The sequence below is a fragment of the Drosophila gunungcola genome, chromosome 3R, assembly GCF_025200985.1.
Source record: "Drosophila gunungcola strain Sukarami chromosome 3R, Dgunungcola_SK_2, whole genome shotgun sequence".
Lineage (NCBI taxonomy): Eukaryota > Metazoa > Arthropoda > Insecta > Diptera > Drosophilidae > Drosophila > Drosophila gunungcola.
In genome coordinates, this window is record NC_069139.1 from 27,581,449 (window position 1) to 27,602,461 (window position 21,013).

Consider the following 21,013-nt stretch of genomic DNA (forward strand, 5'->3'; position numbering starts at 1 on the left):
CTCCTTGTCGTCCTAGATTTTTGTGAGCTACGCTAATTGTTTGATTTTGTACCTCCCCAGACGTTCCTCAATCGGTACCTTTATACGCCCGCACTCATCGGAGGGCACCTCGTCCAGCACCAAGCTGAAGGAGGCCAAGCAGGCGCCCAAGCTGGACTATCGCTCCATGGTCTCCATGGACGACAAGCCGGAACTCTTTATCAGTGTGGACAGTAAGAGGGGGATGGGGGATGGGAATCGTGATTGATCAAAAACCAACTAATATTGCATTTTTTGCAGAACTCATCCCACGACCGGCCAGAGCCTGCCTTGACCCACCATTGTATCTGCGCCTGCGCATGGGCAAGCCCATCGGCAAGGCCATTCCGCTGCCAACCTCTGTCATGTCCTATGGCAAAAACAAGTTGCGCGCTGAGTACTGGTTCAGTGTGCCAAAGAATCGGTGAGTTAGAAGTCCTGTTCACTGCCAAGAGTCGATACTAAGATGGTTGTAAACGATGCAGCAGCTGTCGTTTTGCAAAGTTCACAGTTAAATAAAATCTTTAGTGGGCAATCTAAAAACCACTCAAATTATGCTAGATAATGCTTTGCAGTAAATTGATTTAAAGTCAATTACATTTTAAAAATTTGTAGTATAAAATATTGCTTTTTGAGAGTTTTAATTTTAAAAAGAACTTACTCTCTCATCTTGTGAATCATTTAATAACAACCTGTTACTTAAATTGCAGCGTTGATGAGCTCTATCGCTTCATAAACACCTGGGTGAAACACCTGTACGGTGAGCTGGACGAAGAGCAGATCAAGGCGCGTGGCTTCGAGCTGATCCAGGAGGACACCGAGTGGACCAAGAGCGGCACCACCAAGGCCGGCATTGGAGGCGGTAGCCAGGATGGCGAGGAGATAAGCGACCTGACCCGCGAGTCCTGGGAGGTGAGTGCGTTCATCCTATCCACTGTCGGCCTAATTCGAGGCACCCCCGCGCTACTGTCTCTTTTTCTATCTTTCCATATCGTTTAACACTTTGCTCTGAGTTTTCTCCTCGAATTGCTCTATATTTTTCAACGATTCTCTCGAGCTCTTCCACGACATTTTTGAACTCTGAACCAAATCGAGTATTACATTTGCTTCTTTAGGTTATGCCTCAGAAATCGATTTAATAATTACTAATTAATGAATTTATTACGCCAAATTTTTCTATACATACTTATATAATCGTAAATCTTGTTTACATTTTCCCCACGTGTATTGTACATGCGTTTTCTTCTTCCTTTCTTGTTTTTCTTCTTCCTTTCGTGTTATACAATTTGATTTGCATTTATTTTCTAATCCAAATAATGTCGAATTCAATCGAACGAATAACAAAAAATCACCACGGTCTAATCCGCCCCAATTGAAAACTGTGTCCTATGATATTTAACCTCCTGTGACTACGACAGCTTATAAAGGCGCCGTTTGCCAAAACCTACAAGATCATTAAAACGGCATCGCATGCCGCATCGCATGACTTGGAATTGTTGGGCGGCGAGGTTAGGACAAAAAAACATTTTAATACGAATTCTTCACCTAAACCTAACTGTGTTGTCCGCACCAAACTTAAAACTACAAAAAAAAAAAAAAAAAAATCACAACCAAAAATGTTTTTGGAACTTGTGTGAAAATTTTGAATTTTTGCATATTTATATTTCGAGTTTGGTTTATTGTTGGTTTTTGTTAATAGTTTATGCTCGCTGGTCCTTAAGTTTTTAATTCCGTAGTTTTAAAACTAAGCACTGTTGCACTGTTTATTTGTGTTTCTTCCACCCACCAAAAAAAAAAAAAAATTAAAAAACAAAATTTTTGGCACTTTTGCAACACTTGTTTGCGGCACTCAAGATTTCGTGTACTTTCGGCACCTTTTTATTCACCAATCATTGGTATTTTTGGTATTTTACCCATTGGGATCTCGATATTTACTGCATTGGCTCATCTCTCTATCAAGCGAGCATTTAAAATTCACTTTTAATGAAAAATCAACCACTTTCTGTTTAGATTGGCAAAGTTGTATTATTCCCATTTTCGGTACAAATCTTAAATTCAAACATTTTCATCGCATTTAAAATCTCAGACGTATAATTGTTAAATTATTGAATAGAGGACAACAAAATGTGGTGGTGAAGAACCAACCAAAATTCGATAATTCAAAGTTTCAATTTGATGGAGAACAGCGTTTAAGAAGTATTACAAAAATAGGTTCGTTTATGATCTTTTTGTCAAAAACCTTATTGCGTATTTGTATATTCGTTGAAAAACAAAACTAATGTAAATTTAACAAAACAAAACTTTGTGAGAAAAGCTGTTAACAAGGAAGTAACCATATCAGTTTATTGGCTTTTAACTAGTTTACATTCATATGCAAAATTAACAAACAAAAAATATATATCTAGCTTAACTTTGTTCGTTTCCATGGTTACCGATTCTTGAATTTAACAAGTTGATTTTTTAGTTGACGTTCACTGAAAATAAAACCATTCGCCAATACAATTTCATTGACTCTTACTTTAGTTCAATAAACTTTGTTTTTTTCAACTCTTTTGGGGCTTCAGTCACCAGTCACCCAATTGTAAAGCAACCACAACGAATCAATTTGAGGCTTTATCATTACAGAAACGTGGCCATATTACCCAACCTGGCCTAACAGCCAACGTAACCCATTTACATGCGTAATATATACGACCACAGCTAAGTCCAACCTTGCCGGCGATCGGCGCATATCACCTGGGAGCCAATCTAGAGCCGGCCCCTTGATGTTCTGCCCCACTCCCCCCTTCCCCCCTCGAGTTAACCGCATTCTTCGTGTATTACTATAGAGCACCAAATTGATATGCTAATTAGATGGGTTCGACGCGGCGCTATTTCGCAATATTGAACATTTTAAAAGGCACCTGCTACTGTGCAGACACATTTTAATTTATCAGCATTTTTACAACAATTAGCGCCTTTCGTGTATTTGTTTGCGCAATATTTACGGGCACGTTTTCACATTCCCGTAAGCGTGCCATCTCCAATTTAGGATCACGATCGATGAGTAAATGAGTAAATGAGTAAACCCAGTAACTTCGAGAGTAGCCAGCGTTCCAGGCCCGACTGGAGTTTCTCCTTATCGCTGGAGTGGGCGATTTTTCCACCTTATCAGCTTTCAGCGTGCAGTGTGAAAAGCATCAGCAAATTGTTTCCTCATTAGCGTCGCTTGAAAACATTTATAATCGTTAAACAGAAGGTACATAACACACAGTGCTATCAATAGATCTTGGCAGTCAAGGGGTTATCTCTCAATAAATGAAATACCTATGGCAGCCATGAGTGTGGTCACACATCAAACATCATCTAAAGTTCGCTTCCGTTGTGGAATTGGCTTATAGAGACTTCCGCCGAGCCAAAATGGCCCCAAGCGACCGAGGTGCCAAAAATAAAACATCGAAGAATGGAAGCTTTCGATCTCATCTTGTCTCTGGTTGACTTACTTGTATTTTATTTGGGTGAATTTAAATTGACAATACTTCAGATAATGCCCAGCAATTGCGTAATATTTGAGCTTATCTTGAGTGGGTCTTGACGAAAATAAACCAGAATTGTGGATTATCTTAAGAAATTGAAAATAAATTGTGACAATATATTGTGACAAAGATGTAGGGAAGATTGGAACCCAAAGATAAGAGTGGTCGAATTTCACAGGCATTTAGTCTATTTATCACATTAATTTTCTCAGTTTAGTCAGAAATGACTTGTTACTAACATCTTTTACTCAGATTGATTGAAATGGAACATCTGCTTCAATCGATTTGTTTGTCGCTCGAGTTTAAAATCAATTCCACATAACTTCATGAATGGAGCACAAATGGTTATGTTGGATCTGTATACAGATGAGTTTTGAGTTCATTATTTTCTTCAACCGGTTGGGTTAGTTCATATTGCCTTTAGACAATTTATGCCGAGATAAGCGCGTGCCGCGCATAAATCGTTTGGATGTTTCAATTAGAAATCGATTCAATTAAATTCAGTTCGAACACATGTCGCATCAGATGAAGCTGCGCCTGCCTTACAGCTAACTACATTTAACTATATTCTAATTAAATTTAAATTAAATAAGCATTTAAAGCGCTCCACAGCGATTGTCATTTAGCCGGTTTCAGTGTTCAGAACTTTTTTTTGCTTTGCAAGTTGATTGGTGGGGTCTCATCATCGTCTATTTTTTCGACGCTAAATCCGGTTCAGGTGAATAAAAGTAGCAGAATAAAATAAATTGAAAACAAAAGTAAAAACAAAAACAAGTGATGGGTCTTACTTAAATAAATGCTCAATTAGCGGTGGAAGATCGGACTACCGCCCATTTCGGGGAGTGCAAATTTGTAAACGGTAGTCCCCCAGCCACGCCCCCCGATTTCCAGGGGCCGCTGACGCCAGACGCCAGCCAAATCAACTTTGCCTCCAATTGCTAAACGCCACTTGCCCATATACTATAAAAAAAAACCAACGCCGATGTACGTCTGTATATCCCGGTTATATGTTTGTAGGCCGGCTATTGTACTTGTACGATCAATTGGTTTCAATGAATTTTACGAACGAAGCTGGGAGGACAATTGGAATTGGATTGCTATTGCTCAAAGGCCTCCTCGCATCTTCATCGCCAGCGCCATCTCCATCGCCATCCCCAGCCGAATCATCTTCACAATTTGCATATCACACAGTCAGCCTTTTCCTCTCTATCTCTCGGGTTATCAAAGCGCTGCCCGCTATATTGTAAATGCACTTTTATATTAAATTGCGCACTTGGTTGTTGCAGCCCATAAACACTGACTTAATGTTGCAGTAATATGCCTTTGGGGTGTGCGGAGAAATGGGAGCGGTAAAAGGTTTTTTTTATTATTCCTCCTGAATTATTTAATTTCTCACTCGCAAAAGTTATGGATTGTGGGTGCGGCGTTGAATAATTAAGATGTGTTGAGGTGTCCGCAGTGATCTTGTTCGAAAGTTCAATTTTGCACGGATTCATATGTTGTTTTCAACCTGTATTTATGGCAGATAATCCCTATTACTCAATAGTAATCTCAATAACTCATCCCATTATTAATAATATGTATTTTACAACCAGAATTTATTCATTTTAACTATGTGACAATTATTAATTAAGTAACAATAATAAATATCAATATATATAGGTTTACCAGAATTAATTAAATTTAACCAGTTTATCATACGAATAAAAAACATTAAATAATCTTACTATCACTTCAACCCAACTACTTTTTTTATTTTCCCATAAAATATTAGACATAACTGGAATATTGTGGAAATCAGCAAAATATCTAAATAACTTTTTTGTTTACAATATTGCATTTGCTTAATTCGGAAAGTTCAATAGATTACAACAGCCTTAATCTAAGTGTTCATCTGATTTATAAATACAACTATTAATTACACAAAAAAGATCTTTAACCTGCTCTTGATCTTGATTGATTAACAAAGGGCTGATTCCACCTAATAGGCATTAAATCTGAGGCTTAATCTAGAATTTTCCACTTTATATGGGGGTGTGTTGTTGAATCTTCAACAAGTGCATTCGGAAAAATTTGTGCCACGGATTTGATTACCTTTCAAGGAATGCATACGAATAGGTGTATGCACACATTTAGTAAGCTGCTAAAATGCTTCGTTTAAAAGCGGACAAAGCAAACAAACGGCACCGTAAGGCAATAAATATAGGCAGTGTGCAATCGATTGATTAGCATGACAGTTAATATGTTTGCATAGCCGTAAAGCAAAGCGCAGGCAAACACCTGAAAAGCAATTACCGCGACAAGGGAAAGCAATGAGGGGTAGGGTACTCCAAAAAAGAGCAGGCTTAACTTATTGTATAACAAAAAGCGGCGTTTTATAGGTTTTTAATTCTGTTGTATTGAAACTGTGTCTACAAAATACTTTAAAAATTATTTGCATTCTTTTTATTTTAAGTTTCCCGACTGAAACTGCTAGCAAATAGCATGTAAAAACATTATTTTCAAAAATAGGCTTTATGGGTATTCATTTTTGTTGTCAATCCTGGCAAGTTTGTATGTAAAATTCAGATTTTTAGTAACTACTGTTATTCAACACGGATTGCTCCAAGCAAACAAAAACAAGCCCTCTTTACGTCTCCACAAACAGTAGCACCCACATTTTTGATAGTAAATATTTGGGTAATAATATTGAAAATTTACCTTATCTGCGATTGAGTCAATTGGCAACAAACTAAAGATCTACATGTGTCAAAAGTGTGCATGTGCAAAAGTGAATGGCTCCGAAGTTTATCATTTAATTTAAATAGTCTAACGAACGCAGAGTGCTGGTACAAAGCATCACTGATCTAAAATAATTACTATATGCTACAAAGGTGTCTAATGGAACAAATGCTTTTGCCCCAGTCGTTTGTTTACACAGAGAAGATACCAAGTGGAAAATCGAGCAGCTTTTCATATCAAGATCACCCATCCCACCCACAGTCGCGTCCCTTTTGGATCTACATTGACTACAGTCCATTGCTATAGCTATCAACAATGAAGCAGCAACGTCGATGTCCGCGACCAGCTGAGCCACGTTTTGTTGCTGTTGATATTGTTATTGTTTTTACTTCTGCCTGTGCTGTTGATGTGTTGTTTCTGTTTTCGTTGTTGTAGGTGCTGCTGCTGCGACGCCGACGGCGACTGTGTCGACTGAGCCAGCGATTGCTGGTTTTTTAGTTTTCGCAACACTTCCAAGCCACACAGTCGCCGTCGCGTCCATTCGGTTTTTTTAAAATTTCCACTCCCGCATTGTGGACCGTGTGTGATACGGATTTTAGAAGCTGTGTTCCAAAAATGTGACTCTTGTTCCGCTACAAAATATAGCAATATTTGACTACTACAGTTGGGCGTACAGCCTCACAGCTTCGGTTGTCTTTCGGGTTTTTCCGCGCAGAGCAGCGTGTCCAAAATTAGAAACGGTGAAAAACAGAAGAAACAAGAGTGCGAAGAAAGCGGCTCGCTCTCTTTTGGTCTTCTCTACAGTTCTCTACAATTCTGCGATTCTTCTGGGGCCTCCGGCTGAAAACACTGCCAAAATGAGCGCCAAAACAATGAAAATCTCGAAAATAGCCAAATACATCAAGAAAAGGGTAAATATTTATGAATCAGCGCAAGCCAACAAATTATTAGTCTTCTCCCAGTCGCGAGACATTTCTGTCCGGGGTGAAAGTCTGCGCAGAAAATAAAAATAGCAAAACCGAAAGCAAAATCGAAATCAAAAACAAAGAAAATTGTGTTTCAAAATGCATTCAGATTTGTAATCCGCGCGCGTCTTAGTCGAAAGCCAAAAAGTATTCAATGCCTCGGCCATAAACGGTGGCCATATTGATCGAAAAAGTCACTAATAGCCGCCCATAAGGTCGGATTCGCCTGAAAATGTCCAGCCCCGACGATAATGATCATGTAAATGCCTTTGCCACGAAGGTGGAATGTGAATGGATGCTATAAACTCACTGCACTGCATACCAGATGATCTGGGCAATCCTTGTGTGTGCCCGTAATTCGTCTGAGAATTAAATATAAATTGTTATATAAACTTATTTCTTGGCAAGCTAGTGATTAAAAACAAACTTAAATTTAGCTGGAAACCTTTTCTGTTATCACTACATTTTTGAACCTCTCCGTTCGTTATCACTAAATAGTCAATGCTTTCACTACGGTTTCTTTTCCGACCTCAACATCCATTCACCTTAATTATTGTGGAACTTAAAAGTAGATGGAGTTCTTCAACTCCACTTGAACATATGTATTATATATAACCTGGTTATCAGTCGCCCTCGGATCTTTATCTCGCACTCTCAATCAAGTCGAGTGTTACGATTGTGATCGTAATTTGAATGAATTTCATGTTTCGGAGAAATTTTTGTGGAAGTTCGCAGGCATAAAAGACTTGCAAGTACTCTGGAACTATTTTGAACACCACTCTTCTCATCTGCATAATCACATATTTTATGATATTTTATGATCAACTAAAAATTCCCAATTTCCTAACTCGAGACCCGTCCAGCCGGTCTACAAAATAAATACCTCAAACATTTTTGGTCTCGTTTAAATTTGCATTACAAGCTAGCATTTTGTTTCGGCTTTTCTATCTTATACGAGGCACATTTGACATTTCTTTCACCTTTCGGCATTGTTTTGGGGGTCTGGGTGTCACCTCTTTTTAATTATCTCTGTTTCGACTGTAATTAGGTTTTATTTTAAATGCATTGCCCTGGTCGACTCCCCAGTTTCTGTTTGTGTTTGCCCGAAAACAAAATTCAATGCGACAACAACGGGTTCAGTTTGGAGGAAAGAAATCAGCCAGTTGTGAAGAGCTACATAGCCTGTATAAGCTTTGTTTATATCTGGCTTGGATTTCCAATGGTTGACTTGCTCTATACCCTGAGTATCGTGTTTAACTTTTCCAAAGAGTGGATAATGAAAGCAAGGAAACGCGAATAGAACAGCTTAAGATACATTTCTGGACTGTTTGCGTTTTGAGAACGTTCTACATACATTGGATAACTCTTATTATCTTATTAGCTATTCCCAATAGTCAACTAAGGGAACTTTATTTATTATGATAAAACCAAGATGTATTGTTTTATTGCTCTCTTTTTACTCTTTCCAATTATAAATTTAATTGATTTGGAGGAACTTCAGTGCTGAGTGGATTCTTCCACAGGCTTTCATGTTCCGGTTTCTGGTCCCGTGAGTCGGGATATTGAATTACCAGCATCTAGCGGCAATTGTTGCCTCATTATTAACAAGTTTTTGGTAATACAATACTCACTACCTGGCGATTGTCGAGAGGGCGTTGCATGTACTCGTACCAGCGAACATTTGACAAATGGCCACAAATCGGGTCCACATAAACAAACAAATCAAATCGCACACATCTACGGCTGCGAAGTAAAGATAGCTCCAGACACGTGATTGTTTCATCATTGAGGTCGCCAAAAAATAATTGCGTGCAGTCAATTTCATTGTATTATAAAATTGAAACCGCCACAAAAGAGGTCAACTAACTTGTTAACAATGTTTTGGGGAGCGCAGTGTACCAGAAAATAATATTTTCTTAGTATAAAAAGAAGAATTGATAACTGATCGGATTTCAATTGAATTAAGTAACAACAGTTAGAATATGGATTGGTTTCAATGTAATTGGATTATTCAATGTAATTTCCTTTAAACTGAGAGGAAACGTAAAAATTGTTTTTTAAAATTAATAGAAACCAAAAATGTTGGGTTAAGAACGCATTTTAAGTCAAAGCTTGTACGAGTTCTTTTTTTTCGACCAGATTCACAATTCAATCGTTCAGAATTTAATTACGAGTATTTAAAACTCAGCAACGAAATCATAAGCCATAAATCAGCCAGTTGTGGGTGATGCAAACTCAATCTTCGATACGATCATGTGATCAAAACCATCTGTGGACTCTAAAACAGGGGCAAATTAAAGAGTTATCCGTATTTAACCGGTTCGCAGTCGATTGGTCTCTTTAAAAAAACCATATGCATTCCAAAGTAGATCAATGTTTGGAAAGGCAATTCCGGTTTCAGTACATTTTTAAGTACCCTACTCCAACGGTTTAAGGGGCTTGTTTACGCGATTTGAAATAAAAAACATATTTTAACCGGTTTGCTGCGTAACTAATTAGAATACGAATTGCATGTGGAGTAGTGCGGCTCATGTTGTTTACGCCTTTAAATTTACCTGACCTGCTGGCTGATGTTGTCGCCGCTTTTAACACGCCCACAAATCCGTTTAGTTATGGTCATCGTCTCAGCCACTTGTTCTCTTCTTCCTCCGCTTTGTATAAGGTGTTTACTACAGTCAATTTCTTTTCTTCTATCTTCCTTATACTCGGAGTTTTAAAATTTTAAAATTCCTGTTATGAATTCTTAGAGTTTTTTATTAACAGTTTAGTCTATTGAGTTTAATACATCTTAACCACCTAAAAATAATAAAGCTACTAAAAATATTTAAATTTTTTTAAGTTTGGTTGTGTGTATTTTTTTCTAACTGAATAAATATATATATATATATATATTGATTTAAATGAATGCCCATATCACCAAGTTAAGAAGCGTGTGGAATTAATATTAATATATTATCATGTCAAATATTAAAATCCTCTTATCTCGGGCCAAAAACTTCAAGTTATTTACGCCAAACCTGTTGGTAAAAATGCGATTTTAACCCAAAAACTGCGATGTTTATGAAAACCTTGGCCGAAACGCAGATGCAGTGGCCAAAGAAAAATAAACCAAAACAAAGCAAAATACAGAAACGTTATGGCACGTGAGTGCCAAAAATTAAACAAAAGACAGCTCATGCTTTATTTTCTATCAAAGTAGTTTGCAGTCGCCAATAAATTATCGCACAAAAATAAAAATTACGTATACGCAACTTCAAAACGTATTTCTCCTAGTCACATGTTGCTGCAACATGGTGTCGCAACTTTAAACCTGTTGTTTGAAACATCTCTCTCAACTTCACACATAACAGAGCTGTTAACGAAAATGTAGGTGGCACACTGTGGGCCCATTTAAAGAAAATTATATTTTTAATCTTATCTATCTATAAGTTTTGAACTGCACCTTCAAAGAAATTTAAAATTTGGCACACAAATAAGAAAAACAAAATGTTGTATGAAAGTAATTTCATAACACAATTAGAGCCAATTTTCTTATTCAATTGCCTTGAATTAATTGTTAATGCAACTGATTTTGGCCATGAACCTAAAATTAATAGAAGAAACATTCAATTTTTACTCGACGTTCCTCTAGCAGCTATACGATGTAGTTGTTAATTTTAAAATTTTTTATTTTAAATTGAAAGATAATTATGTGAAAATTGTTTTTTTTTTTCAAACCTAAATTCCAATAATAGATTTGCACTATCTAACTGTATCTATTGATTTTTTTACTAACAATGCCCAAACAAAAATTGTTGGCTTTGTTTGCCTTTTTCGCTCCACTGTTGTGGCGTGCTAACAGTGGCCTGTTTTTTTTCTGAGGTTTCAAAGAGAACCTAATAAGTTTCAGTCGTTCGAGCGACTTTTTTGTGAACGCACAGAGCAGCCCCACGAAAAGGAGCTTTTGTTGTGAAAGAATAGAAGTAATAATACAGAAAAATACAGAAAAACATATGCGGAAAACCCGTTGAAAAGCAAACAAATTAAGGTGCTCTGACCATAAACCCAAGTGTTTACGTGTAACGAAGAAAGGCAGAAAAGCAGTATTGGAAAAGCGAAGAGCGGACGGCGTGGAGCGTGATAAAAGCGGTGGCGACAACAGAAACGCAAATAAACGGAGAAAAAAGCTACCAATCTCGTGGGTCACAAGACCATTCAGAAAAGCGAAAGAGAGAGAAAAGAAGAGAGAGAGGCAAAATGCTGAGCCCCCGAGCTTTTGTACAGTGCTAGCCGAAAAAGTGGCACACCCCCCACAGTCGGGAGCTTTTGCAGCCGGTACAGCTGCTGTTCTTCAGACCACCACTGTTGGCCATCAGCAACATGTGGTTTGCCATTTCCATTTTTGCCATTTTGGCTGTTTGCGGGTTGGCCGGTCGCAGGTGGGGTCGCTACCTTTACCTGCACTATGGCCGCCACCTACTGCCCCGCTCCCTGCTAGCGGCCAAAAACCGCGCGCCCACACCCCCTCTTTCGCCCACCAAGGACGACCAAAGTCTGGAGGCACTGCTCGACGAAAGTGGCGAAATGCACGAAACGGTGAGTGCCGATGGGAATGGGATCTACAACAGGCAAAAGATAGGAAACGCTTATTTTTATATTTGTCACAACACCAAAACAGAATATATTTACATTTCTTATAAATAGTTATAATTGACAGTCAATTCTTTCCACTGCATCAGAATAAAAATAAAGCAGTTGTTTAGGTTATGGAAATATTAAACAATAGTTAAGAAGGTTGTTTTGTTTTTGTTATACTATAAACTAAATAGGGCAATCATTAAAATCCACACTTGTCTTTAAATTGTAGCATAGTCTTTAAATATTTTTAAAAAACATTTATAAAAAAAAATTATTTTATTTTAATAAAAAAAAGATTTACAAATTTGTAATTTAATAAATTAAAAACAATTTTGTTCTAACACAAAGTGCAGATGAACGACGATTAATGGTAATTCCTTAAATTTTGAAGAAATCATTGAAAAGTTAGTTTTAAGAAATTATTAACAGTTTAAAACAATATTAAAGGGTTTTGAAGTTTTGACATCTTCCCACTACTATTGTTTTGTTTAGATGATTGACATTTTTTTTAAATTTAATTTGCATAACCCAATGTATAATCATTAAGTCTTAAACATCTTAAGTCAACGTTCATTATTAGAACCTTCTTAACTTTGTTGCTAAGTGCGAATGTTAATTAGTGTCAAGAATATAAGGGTTAGATCTATTATTTGAGTTATTATCGCACACGTTTCTCCTATTACAGGCCACTTTGAATATGCGAAACGCCAAGTTAATAGCTTGAACTGATTTGCACATATTACGCCATCATAGTTAGAGACAAATGTGGCTAAAGGTTCGGCGTCTCTAACCGAACCCCGTTTGTCAAACTGTCAGCTGTTTCGAACGTTGGTGTTTGCCCTGGGTCAATGATCTTTTCGGATGAATCTCCTCAATAGAGTGCACATATGCATTGTAATCACTTTGGCACCCCATCAATGTCGGATGACTCCCTAGTAAGATTTGCTAGTTACTGTTTAGCTTTGACAAATACTTGACTTGTTTGGTGCGACGATGTGACCTCACAACACATGATAACTAACCTAAGTTATTCTGTGCCACTCACCAAATATTTACAACTGAAATATAAACAACTGAGCAGCGAGAAAAACTGGAGATGTAAAACAAACAAACTTAAAATATTACAAACTGCGCACCACACGGCTTCGCTTCGCTATTTTAATGCATTTAAGCATAAAACAAATGAAGTAAAAGTAGTAAAACAACAATTGCTGATAAGTTGATTCAAGCATGGGGAAAAAAGTTAAAATAAGACGCGGGAAGTAACAAGAAGCGATAAGTAATGCAGAAAAAACAGAACAATGTAAAAACAAAGCTAGCAATTTAGCTCCGGTTATAATTAGGTTATCACAGTTAAAAATTTCCTTGGGGACTTAAAACTTAGGGTTCTTTGGCATTCAAATATATTACTGACGTCTGGGAAATTCATCGGTCATAAATAGAGAAAATATTAATTAGCACGTCTTCCTATTTTTGTTTAACTGATAACAGTTGTTCACTGGGTCCAAACTAAACAAGTTCCAAAAATATTATTAACTTTTTGTAGGGAGTTAATGGAGAATATAGATATTAAAATAAGTATTTTCAACTGGATGTTTTAAGCAATATAAAATAATATGTTAATATGGCTTTGTGTTTTCCATATGCTGATGTTCTCCGATATCTAAACAATCTTGGCTTCGCACCTTTCCCAGGCCAAGCCTCTCACACACCTTAATTACTACCCAATACCTCCAGCAATCCAATCCAATTCAATCCAACCCAGTCCACAACCCACATTCCGTTCAATTCAAGCCTAGAATTCCTAACCAGCGTATGCTTTTGCCTACCTATTAACATATCGCAATGTCTGCTGTTCCTGGTTTCAGCCCCTTTGTTTTGCTGGCTCTTTCGCGGCTATCAGGTCTCAATACCTGTTTGCCCGGTAAGCTCTTTTCTGCTGGCTCCTCTTCTCTGTTTTGCTGCCTTTGGCTTCTTTTTGTTTTGAGGCCGGTTCTTTGGTTTCGACTTTCTGCCATTTACTTTTAACTTTTCGGGCCCAGAGAAACCAGTTGATGCATAGCCGTTGCGGAGCATGTTCGCCGCCGTTCACCAAGTCAAAGTACGTGTTCTCTATAAGTTTCTAGTGCTGAACTTTATGATTCAGGCATAGTTAGTTTATAAAGTGCAACAAAGTATAAGGAAAGCATTAATAAATCATCAGTTTTTGCAGACTCTTGGATAACTTAATGCTTAAGTATTATGTTGTTAAAATCATATGTCCTATTCTATAAGTCTTTTCGCTTCCTGCTCTGTACAATTTCTGTTTCTTAAGCTGTCAAACGTAATGACAACACATTTAAAGGCCATCATCCCAACGCAAGGACGGTCTATTATCATAGTGTCACCTTCACAAGAAGCGATGGCCCCGTCAGATTGGTTGAAAATCAATTTTCTTAACTGCTGCCAGTCAATTATAATGTACTCTAAATTAATTATTAAAAATAGATAGCTGGTTAAAGCGCTGGGCTATCTTATCTGCATCGCAGAAAAAACGAAAACAAATTGCAAATCTTGTTGTGCAAATACTTCTGGTCACCTGAAATTCAAGCCTTGTCGTGACTGAATTACAGGGGGTAACTCCCTTGGGAATTATTTTCTTCCCTGCCCGATTGTTTTTACGACTCTCGACTAAACAAGAGATCGTAAACATTAATTGCTTGTATATATGGCGACTATAAAGATCTTATCCGCAGTGCTACCGATTTTGAGATGCAAGCAAAGTGGTCTGCAATGATTTTTGGCAAACATCGTAAAGATAACTTTTTACTAGTTGCTTAACTTTTGACTAACACACTTACTTATCTTGTCAATGTCGGTAAGGCTGCAATACTCTTCTCAGCAACGAATTGACACAACAAATATTTATATTAATAACACAAAAACAAAATTACCGAAAATTAAATAATAATACTTGATACTTAGTACGTGAATGCCTTCAAAATAGACACATATTTGTATGAAGTCAGGAGGTAACAAAAGGTAAAGTTGTTCCAAGAAAAATGTCGTAATAGGGTTTCCCATAGGTGATTTTGCAACGTAAACGCCAGAACTATTTATACAATTGACACACTTTTATAACTAACCGATAAAAGACGATATGAAATAATTGCATTCGCCAAAAGTTTTAAATGAGAGAATTCAACGTGAGCAGCGTGTAACTGTCGTTTGTTATTATTAACTTATATTTAATTCTCGTAATCCCTGATCTCCAATGGCAAAAACTCGATATAAGCCCTCTCTCCGTGGCTATAATATGTCTGACTCTCGTTTTTGCCGAGCAAACTGACGACTTGAGCTGAGTTAATTTGAGCGAGCGGCAAATAAATGTATTTCGCTGGCGGCCAATAATAACGGTTGGACCGAACCCGAACCCGCTGGCAGTTGGCTTTTAAACGCGCTACGCCAAAGTCGGTCAAGTCAGCGGAGTTAATCGGCCCCGCAGCATCTGTGCTACACAAACCCATATTCCTGCAGAGCAACGGACGATAAAGACTCGGATTCGATCAACAGCAACTGGAACGAGCACGTGCCCGAGTGGCGTATACTTGATATTGCGCATACGCCACCTTTGTCGTGCTGCTACTGTGAAGATTCTGTGAACCGAAGAAATTCAAATTGATTGATTGAAAGTGACAACAAACGCAGTGCCAAAACTACATGAAGATGTGCGAATTGATTGTCAGTCATGGTCTCGACCGCGAGGTAAAAACATCATTAGTGCGGGCACGAACACATGATTCATGTGATTTTCCAGCTGTTCAATAGGGTTTTATATTAATTTCCAAAAATGTATTTGGTTATTTATTTTGCGCTCACCGGTGAGCAAAACTCGGGCTCCACTAAGCTCGTGTTTTGAAGTGCTCGGCGCGTATATATAAAAACCTATATGCGATATAACAGCGCCAGACGACTGTCATTGACGTTTGACTTTGGATCTCTCTCTTTTTGAATGCTCCGCTCTGATCTGCGATTTGAAACTGACCCTCGTTGAAGTGCGTTAAAAATCGCTTTTTATTTTACTGCGGTGCCCGCGTAATTGCGTTCTGTTTTTTAGTGGCAGTGGGCCCCGAAAATTGCAGTCACGCCTCAATTACTGGACTCTTTTGTCGCTGTCGCGAAAATTGCGCATACGATGTATGAAATCGTCGATGTCTGGCCATCGAAATGAGTTTCCGATCTGTTTCACTGACCTAAATAAAGCCTTGCTGAAAGCTCATGCTCTCATTCAGATCTGGCGACCTTCCATGCAGCTCAGCTGTCTACGACTATCTGACTTTATCGCAGATCTTATATCAGTCTAATTGCGACGAGGTCGTCTATCGTAGTTGGAATTTCTGGGGGAGGGGGTGGGCTCTCCTTCGTAGTTGGTCTAAAGCGATGCGAATAAGGCGCCACTCATGAGGAGGGGTTCTTCAACTCGAGTGCCTTGCCCAAAGCTTATCAATCAGCCCACCAAAGATCGAGATTTAATCGAGCCCCCTACTGCGACTCCGAAATACAAACAAAGATATAGCTGCATAATTTTCAAATTACTTTCCTGATATAAGCGAGTGGGTTTTGTTTTTGGGCCTTATCAAGACTTGCTAATGGTTGAATCACGGCCATTCAGACGAGAGTTGCCTTGACTTTAAGATGCTTCTCGCCAAGTGAATGATCTCACATTCGAATAGAGCACAGGTGTTGGTGTTTGGCTACCAATGTGCGGGTGTTGTCTGCTCTGCAACATTGGATGTATGCAAAACTTATGAAAATACCTGTTATAAGGGAGAGTCTATTTTGGTAATGCATACTCGTCCACTGCGATTAGCAATTAGCACAATCATTGACGTCACTGGCAAAATGTTCACACGCTGTCAATGGCGACATTGTCACACCCAGCGACAAAACAATAAATACTGTATAGTAAGTAAAAACAAAGTCCGTGCCAGCACGCAAAAGTTAGTCAGAGCGCCGAAATGAATTTCACATGAAGGTCTAGCTTTTCGGCTATCAATAGATGGTAGCATAAACAACTTTGGCCGATCAAAAACCGAGATTTCTGACAGATTAGATTGTATTGGAATTAAATACCCAGTTCTTGGGGGATACTGCTTAGTTGCTTCAAAAAACTTAAATCAAACGGTTCTACGTCATGGGATTGCATGAAAAACTAGGAAAGTTTCGCCATACGCATCTTCACAAAAGAAGTTTTGCGGTAAGATTGGAATCATCTATATCAAGATGATTCTAGTTAGCAATTTGAAATATGTTGTGTTAGTTGGGGAACCAGCAGGCTTCGCCTTTGCCTTCGCCGGTTGTCATCCAGCGGGATGACTACCCTGAGCAGTTTCATTTCGTTGGCAGTCATTGTTTTATTTCGTTCCGTAGGAGTACAGAGCTCCCCAAAGTAAAAATTCGTATTTTTCCACCCCAACCGGGTTTTATTTGGTGTTTCGTCGTTCGCTTCTTTTCGTTGATCGGTAGCCCGTGGAGAAACGTGCTTCGTTTTTGAGCGTTTTGCCAAAATTAAGCGTAGATCATCGGTATTCAGAATGAGTAGCCATCCGTGCAGCCTGGGAAAGCTGGCCCAGCGTGGTGCCAGCCTGCAGATCTCTCCCCTGGCCACCACGATGAGGAGTTTCCACCACAGCCGGAGCAGGCCGACGGTGGTCCCGATCATGGGCCAGTTGAGCATGGGCCAGCGGATCAAACCCGACGACAACGGTCGGGTGCGCAAGATCGTGGGCGTGAAGAAGTCGCTGGTCAACCAGATGCAGGGCATGGCCCCCAGCCTGGGACCCTCGAAGGTGGCTTCGCCCTACAAGACGCGACTGTTCTCCTCCTCGAGCAGCCTGCACAGTCGCTCTCTGCAGCAGCAGCAGCAGGAGGAGGACGAGGAGGAGTACTCGGACCCGGAGTCCCTGCCGCCCAACACCACGGCCTCGTTGTCGGCCACCCAGAGGGGCTACAACCGGGCGGAGGGATTCGGCAAGGGCATGGCCATGCAGGCGGCCCGGGACATCAGCAGATCCATTCAGGAGGAACTGATGGTGGTGGACGCCGACACGCGCCACATGCTCAACTGCGGTCCAAGCCGCCAGGCGCTGCGCAACTACCACGAGCAGATGGCCCACAGGGCGAAGGCTCCGGGCGATCCCATGACGGGCTGGAAGCACCCGCGGCCCCTCAAGCACCTCGCCACTGCCGCAGTCAGCAGTGCGGGCGAGGGCAGCAGCAGCAGCAGCAGCTATACCGGTGGGTCGGTGACCCAGCCCGAGGTGGCCCAGCCGATGGACCGCCAGGTGAGGCCTCGTCGCCGCCAGATGGTCATCGCCCACGCCGGTCGCAACCGCGAGCATCTGGCCCAGCTGCCACCATTGAATGCGCCACCCAAGTTCGAGCTGTACGCCTCCAATGCCAGGGAGAAGTTTTCGGAGCAGCGCACCGAGCTGCGTCCGCCGACCAGCTGGCACAGCCCCAAGGAAGCCGTCGAGCAGAAGCCCGAGGACCTGCTGATGGACGTGGCCTTGGCCCGGGCAGTCCGGCCGGACATCACGGTGGCCAGGGGCGTTCAGCGGTCCGGCGAAGAGTCCGCCACCGAGTCGGACTCGTGGTACGAGCAGCCTGCGGCTGAGCGGGAGCTCCTCAAGCAGGCCATCCTCGGCGGAGGCAGGAGTCGCCTGGATGCGCTGCACTACGAGGCGGCCGACAATGCGGCTCAGATAAGCGCCTCCCAGCAGGTGATAAACCAGAAGTACGCCGGTTTTCGCAGAACGGCCAGGGGCAACCAGAAGCAGATGATCCGGCAGATCGTGGAGCCGGTGAACCCGACGCCCCAGCTCAAGCCGAGTGCGCGGGCCATGTCGGAGCCGCGGGACTCGCGAAAGCGGTGGGGCAGCGTGAGGCAGGGCACTGGGCGACAGGCTACGCCCAAGTTTTTCGCAAATGAAGGAGAGCCACGAAACGCGGGAGAGGATGAAGACGGGTCCAGTTGGCCACCGCCCCATAACACTCAGTTCCAGATGGCCACGCGGAGTGAGACCCGCCTGGAGTCGGAGCAAGAGGGGCGCGGCAGAAACGAGATGGGCGAAAAGCGAGGCGCCCAGAAGACGGTGGCCAACGAAGCTCCGGTGGAGCACAACGATATCGGGATGCCGGAGGGATACAAGAGGGAGTCGGCCGTGCAGCGCCTGGGAAGCACCCAGCACTCCAAGCACAGCAGCCGCGCTCTCAACAGCTACTAAGCCCCCGATTTGCCGATTGCCGTCTGCATAGTGTACCATCCAACGCCCTGATAGTCCAATCCGATCCCAGTCCGTGTCCAGTCTCCCAGCCCGACCATAGCACATAGCCAGACGGATGTTTTAGCATGGAGTTGTCTAAATCTTTAGAAGTCGTCCAAAATTTAAGCCTGACAATCCAATTGGCCAAAGTGTAGTGATTTCAACGTAGAACAAAGTGTCTCAAATAAAATCGATTACAGTTGTGTAAATTAAAATATAACCGTTGAGATTTATAGGTTCTTGTTGTAAAATCAGCATTAGCTGCGAAATAATTGTGGAACAGTCATAATGACTAAATCCATTCTTGCGTTCTCGTTTACTTGGGGAAATAACTTTAAAAGCCATATTGAAGCAATTGCTGTACTGTTGTTTTTCAACTTATATTTGGGTTCACTCAAGCATCTTTCAGCATTGTAAAATAAACATCTTTGCGCCGTCTAAGTGTGTTTTTCTTTCACTTTAGTTCACTCTGCTAGTGCCGATGCCAAGCGAGCTCTTTTCATTTGTAGTTTGATTTAAAGCCCAGACAAGAGATACCCACGAACTCAGCAGACACACTAAACTAGCACGGCACACATAACAAAATAAAATACTTTTAAACGAAACCCCAACAACCAAAGCAAAGCACTGATATTTGAAAGCTAATGCCCAACAACCCCTCTCCCAAATTAAACAAGCAGAAACGTATTTAAGTACCTTTTGGATATGTAATTTTAGTTTAATTTGGAATAGATATTCATATTTTTTATCTTATCAATTAGATTATGTTTATTAGTTTATCCACCTAAGTCTTGCGTATTGTGCTAATATCCCCCTCTTTTCATCAATCGTTCTTCAGGTGCTGTCAATGAGCACAGATGAGTATCGCAAGACCTCACTCTTTGCCACTGGGTCCTTCGACCTGGACTTCCCCATACCAGACTTGATTGGCAAGACAGAAATCCTCACAGAGGAGCATCGGTAAGTTTAAATTTAAATTATATTCTATTTGCCTTTTTATTGAGCTGCTATTCAAGGGAATTCTTGACTAATTCGTGCCATTTCAACTTACAGCGAGAAGCTCTGCTCACATCTGCCAGCCAGAGCCGAGGGATACTCTTGGTCCCTGATCTTCAGCACTTCACAACATGGTTTCGCACTTAACTCCCTATATCGCAAAATGGCACGTCTGGAGAGCCCGGTTCTGATTGTCATCGAGGATACAGAGCACAATGTAGGTTCAGACTTGTGGTGAAAGTAATTTGTTCTGATTGCAAAGTATTATATCTGTCATGTACAAAATTTCATTTCTACCAGATATTTATTATTATGAGCAAAAAACCAATAAGAAGTTCACTAGCCCTGATAAAGTGATTTTAATGTTCCCATAAGATTAAAGCTTTTTATGTGCTGTCTTTCTGTATATAACGTTTAACGTTTAGGCCTTATTTAATTATCACTTTTACAGGGCTAGTGAACTCCTTTTAAAAGGGCTGAGATGTAATTTGCTCACCACTTAATTTCATCATCTATGTTTAGTCTGAAATCTGTTTTAATACCTGTTTAATACGTCAATTACCAAGCTAAGTGCATTGGAGATAAAAGTAATTAAAATATTTAATATAAAAATGAAAGAACAAGTTCTAATTATCTTACTTTAAATGAAATTTCGACTACAACATGTAAATATTTTAACAAAATTTGTTTTCTTTCCTTTAGGTATTTGGTGCCTTGACCTCCTGCGCGCTGCATGTGTCGGATCACTTTTACGGCACTGGCGAGTCCCTGCTCTACAAGTTTAACCCCAGCTTCAAGGTGTTCCATTGGACTGGCGAGAATATGTACTTCATCAAGGGCAACATGGAGAGCCTTTCGATTGGCGCTGGAGAGTGAG

The 21,013-nt window shown here is 40.4% G+C and overlaps 2 protein-coding genes across 31 annotated transcripts in view; both read left to right on the forward strand.

Moving 5' to 3' along the window:
- LOC128260288 (TLD domain-containing protein 2) overlaps positions 1-21,013 on the forward strand; it is an 85,325-nt gene that overhangs the window by 63,153 nt on the left and 1,159 nt on the right. For 13 of the 30 annotated variants that reach the window (XM_052993261.1, XM_052993268.1, XM_052993323.1 and 10 more), the window contains 7 exons: positions 61-212; positions 280-442; positions 729-930; positions 1,437-1,526; positions 19,979-20,100; positions 20,194-20,353; positions 20,839-21,008. In XM_052993261.1, the coding sequence (XP_052849221.1) occupies positions 61-212; positions 280-442; positions 729-930; positions 1,437-1,526; positions 19,979-20,100; positions 20,194-20,353; positions 20,839-21,008 (1,059 nt within the window). Of the gene's footprint in view, positions 1-60; positions 213-279; positions 443-728; positions 931-1,436; positions 1,527-6,744; positions 7,166-7,217; positions 7,479-11,095; positions 11,795-13,822; positions 13,938-15,201; positions 15,581-19,978; positions 20,101-20,193; positions 20,354-20,838; positions 21,009-21,013 lie in introns of those variants that run through there. The other 17 variants (XM_052993339.1, XM_052993193.1, XM_052993203.1 and 14 more) reach the window with 6 other exon arrangements.
- Positions 17,140-19,797, forward strand: LOC128260468 (uncharacterized). The gene has a single exon (XM_052993513.1). The coding sequence runs from the start codon at positions 17,410-17,412 to the stop codon at positions 19,099-19,101; it is 1,692 nt and encodes a 563-aa protein (XP_052849473.1). The 5' UTR covers positions 17,140-17,409; the 3' UTR covers positions 19,102-19,797.

Bases quoted from the DNA above. Each gene is read 5' to 3' on its own strand.
- LOC128260468 (XM_052993513.1), top strand. From the start codon at position 17,410: ATGAGTAGCCATCCGTGCAGCCTGGGAAAGCTGGCCCAGCGTGGTGCC.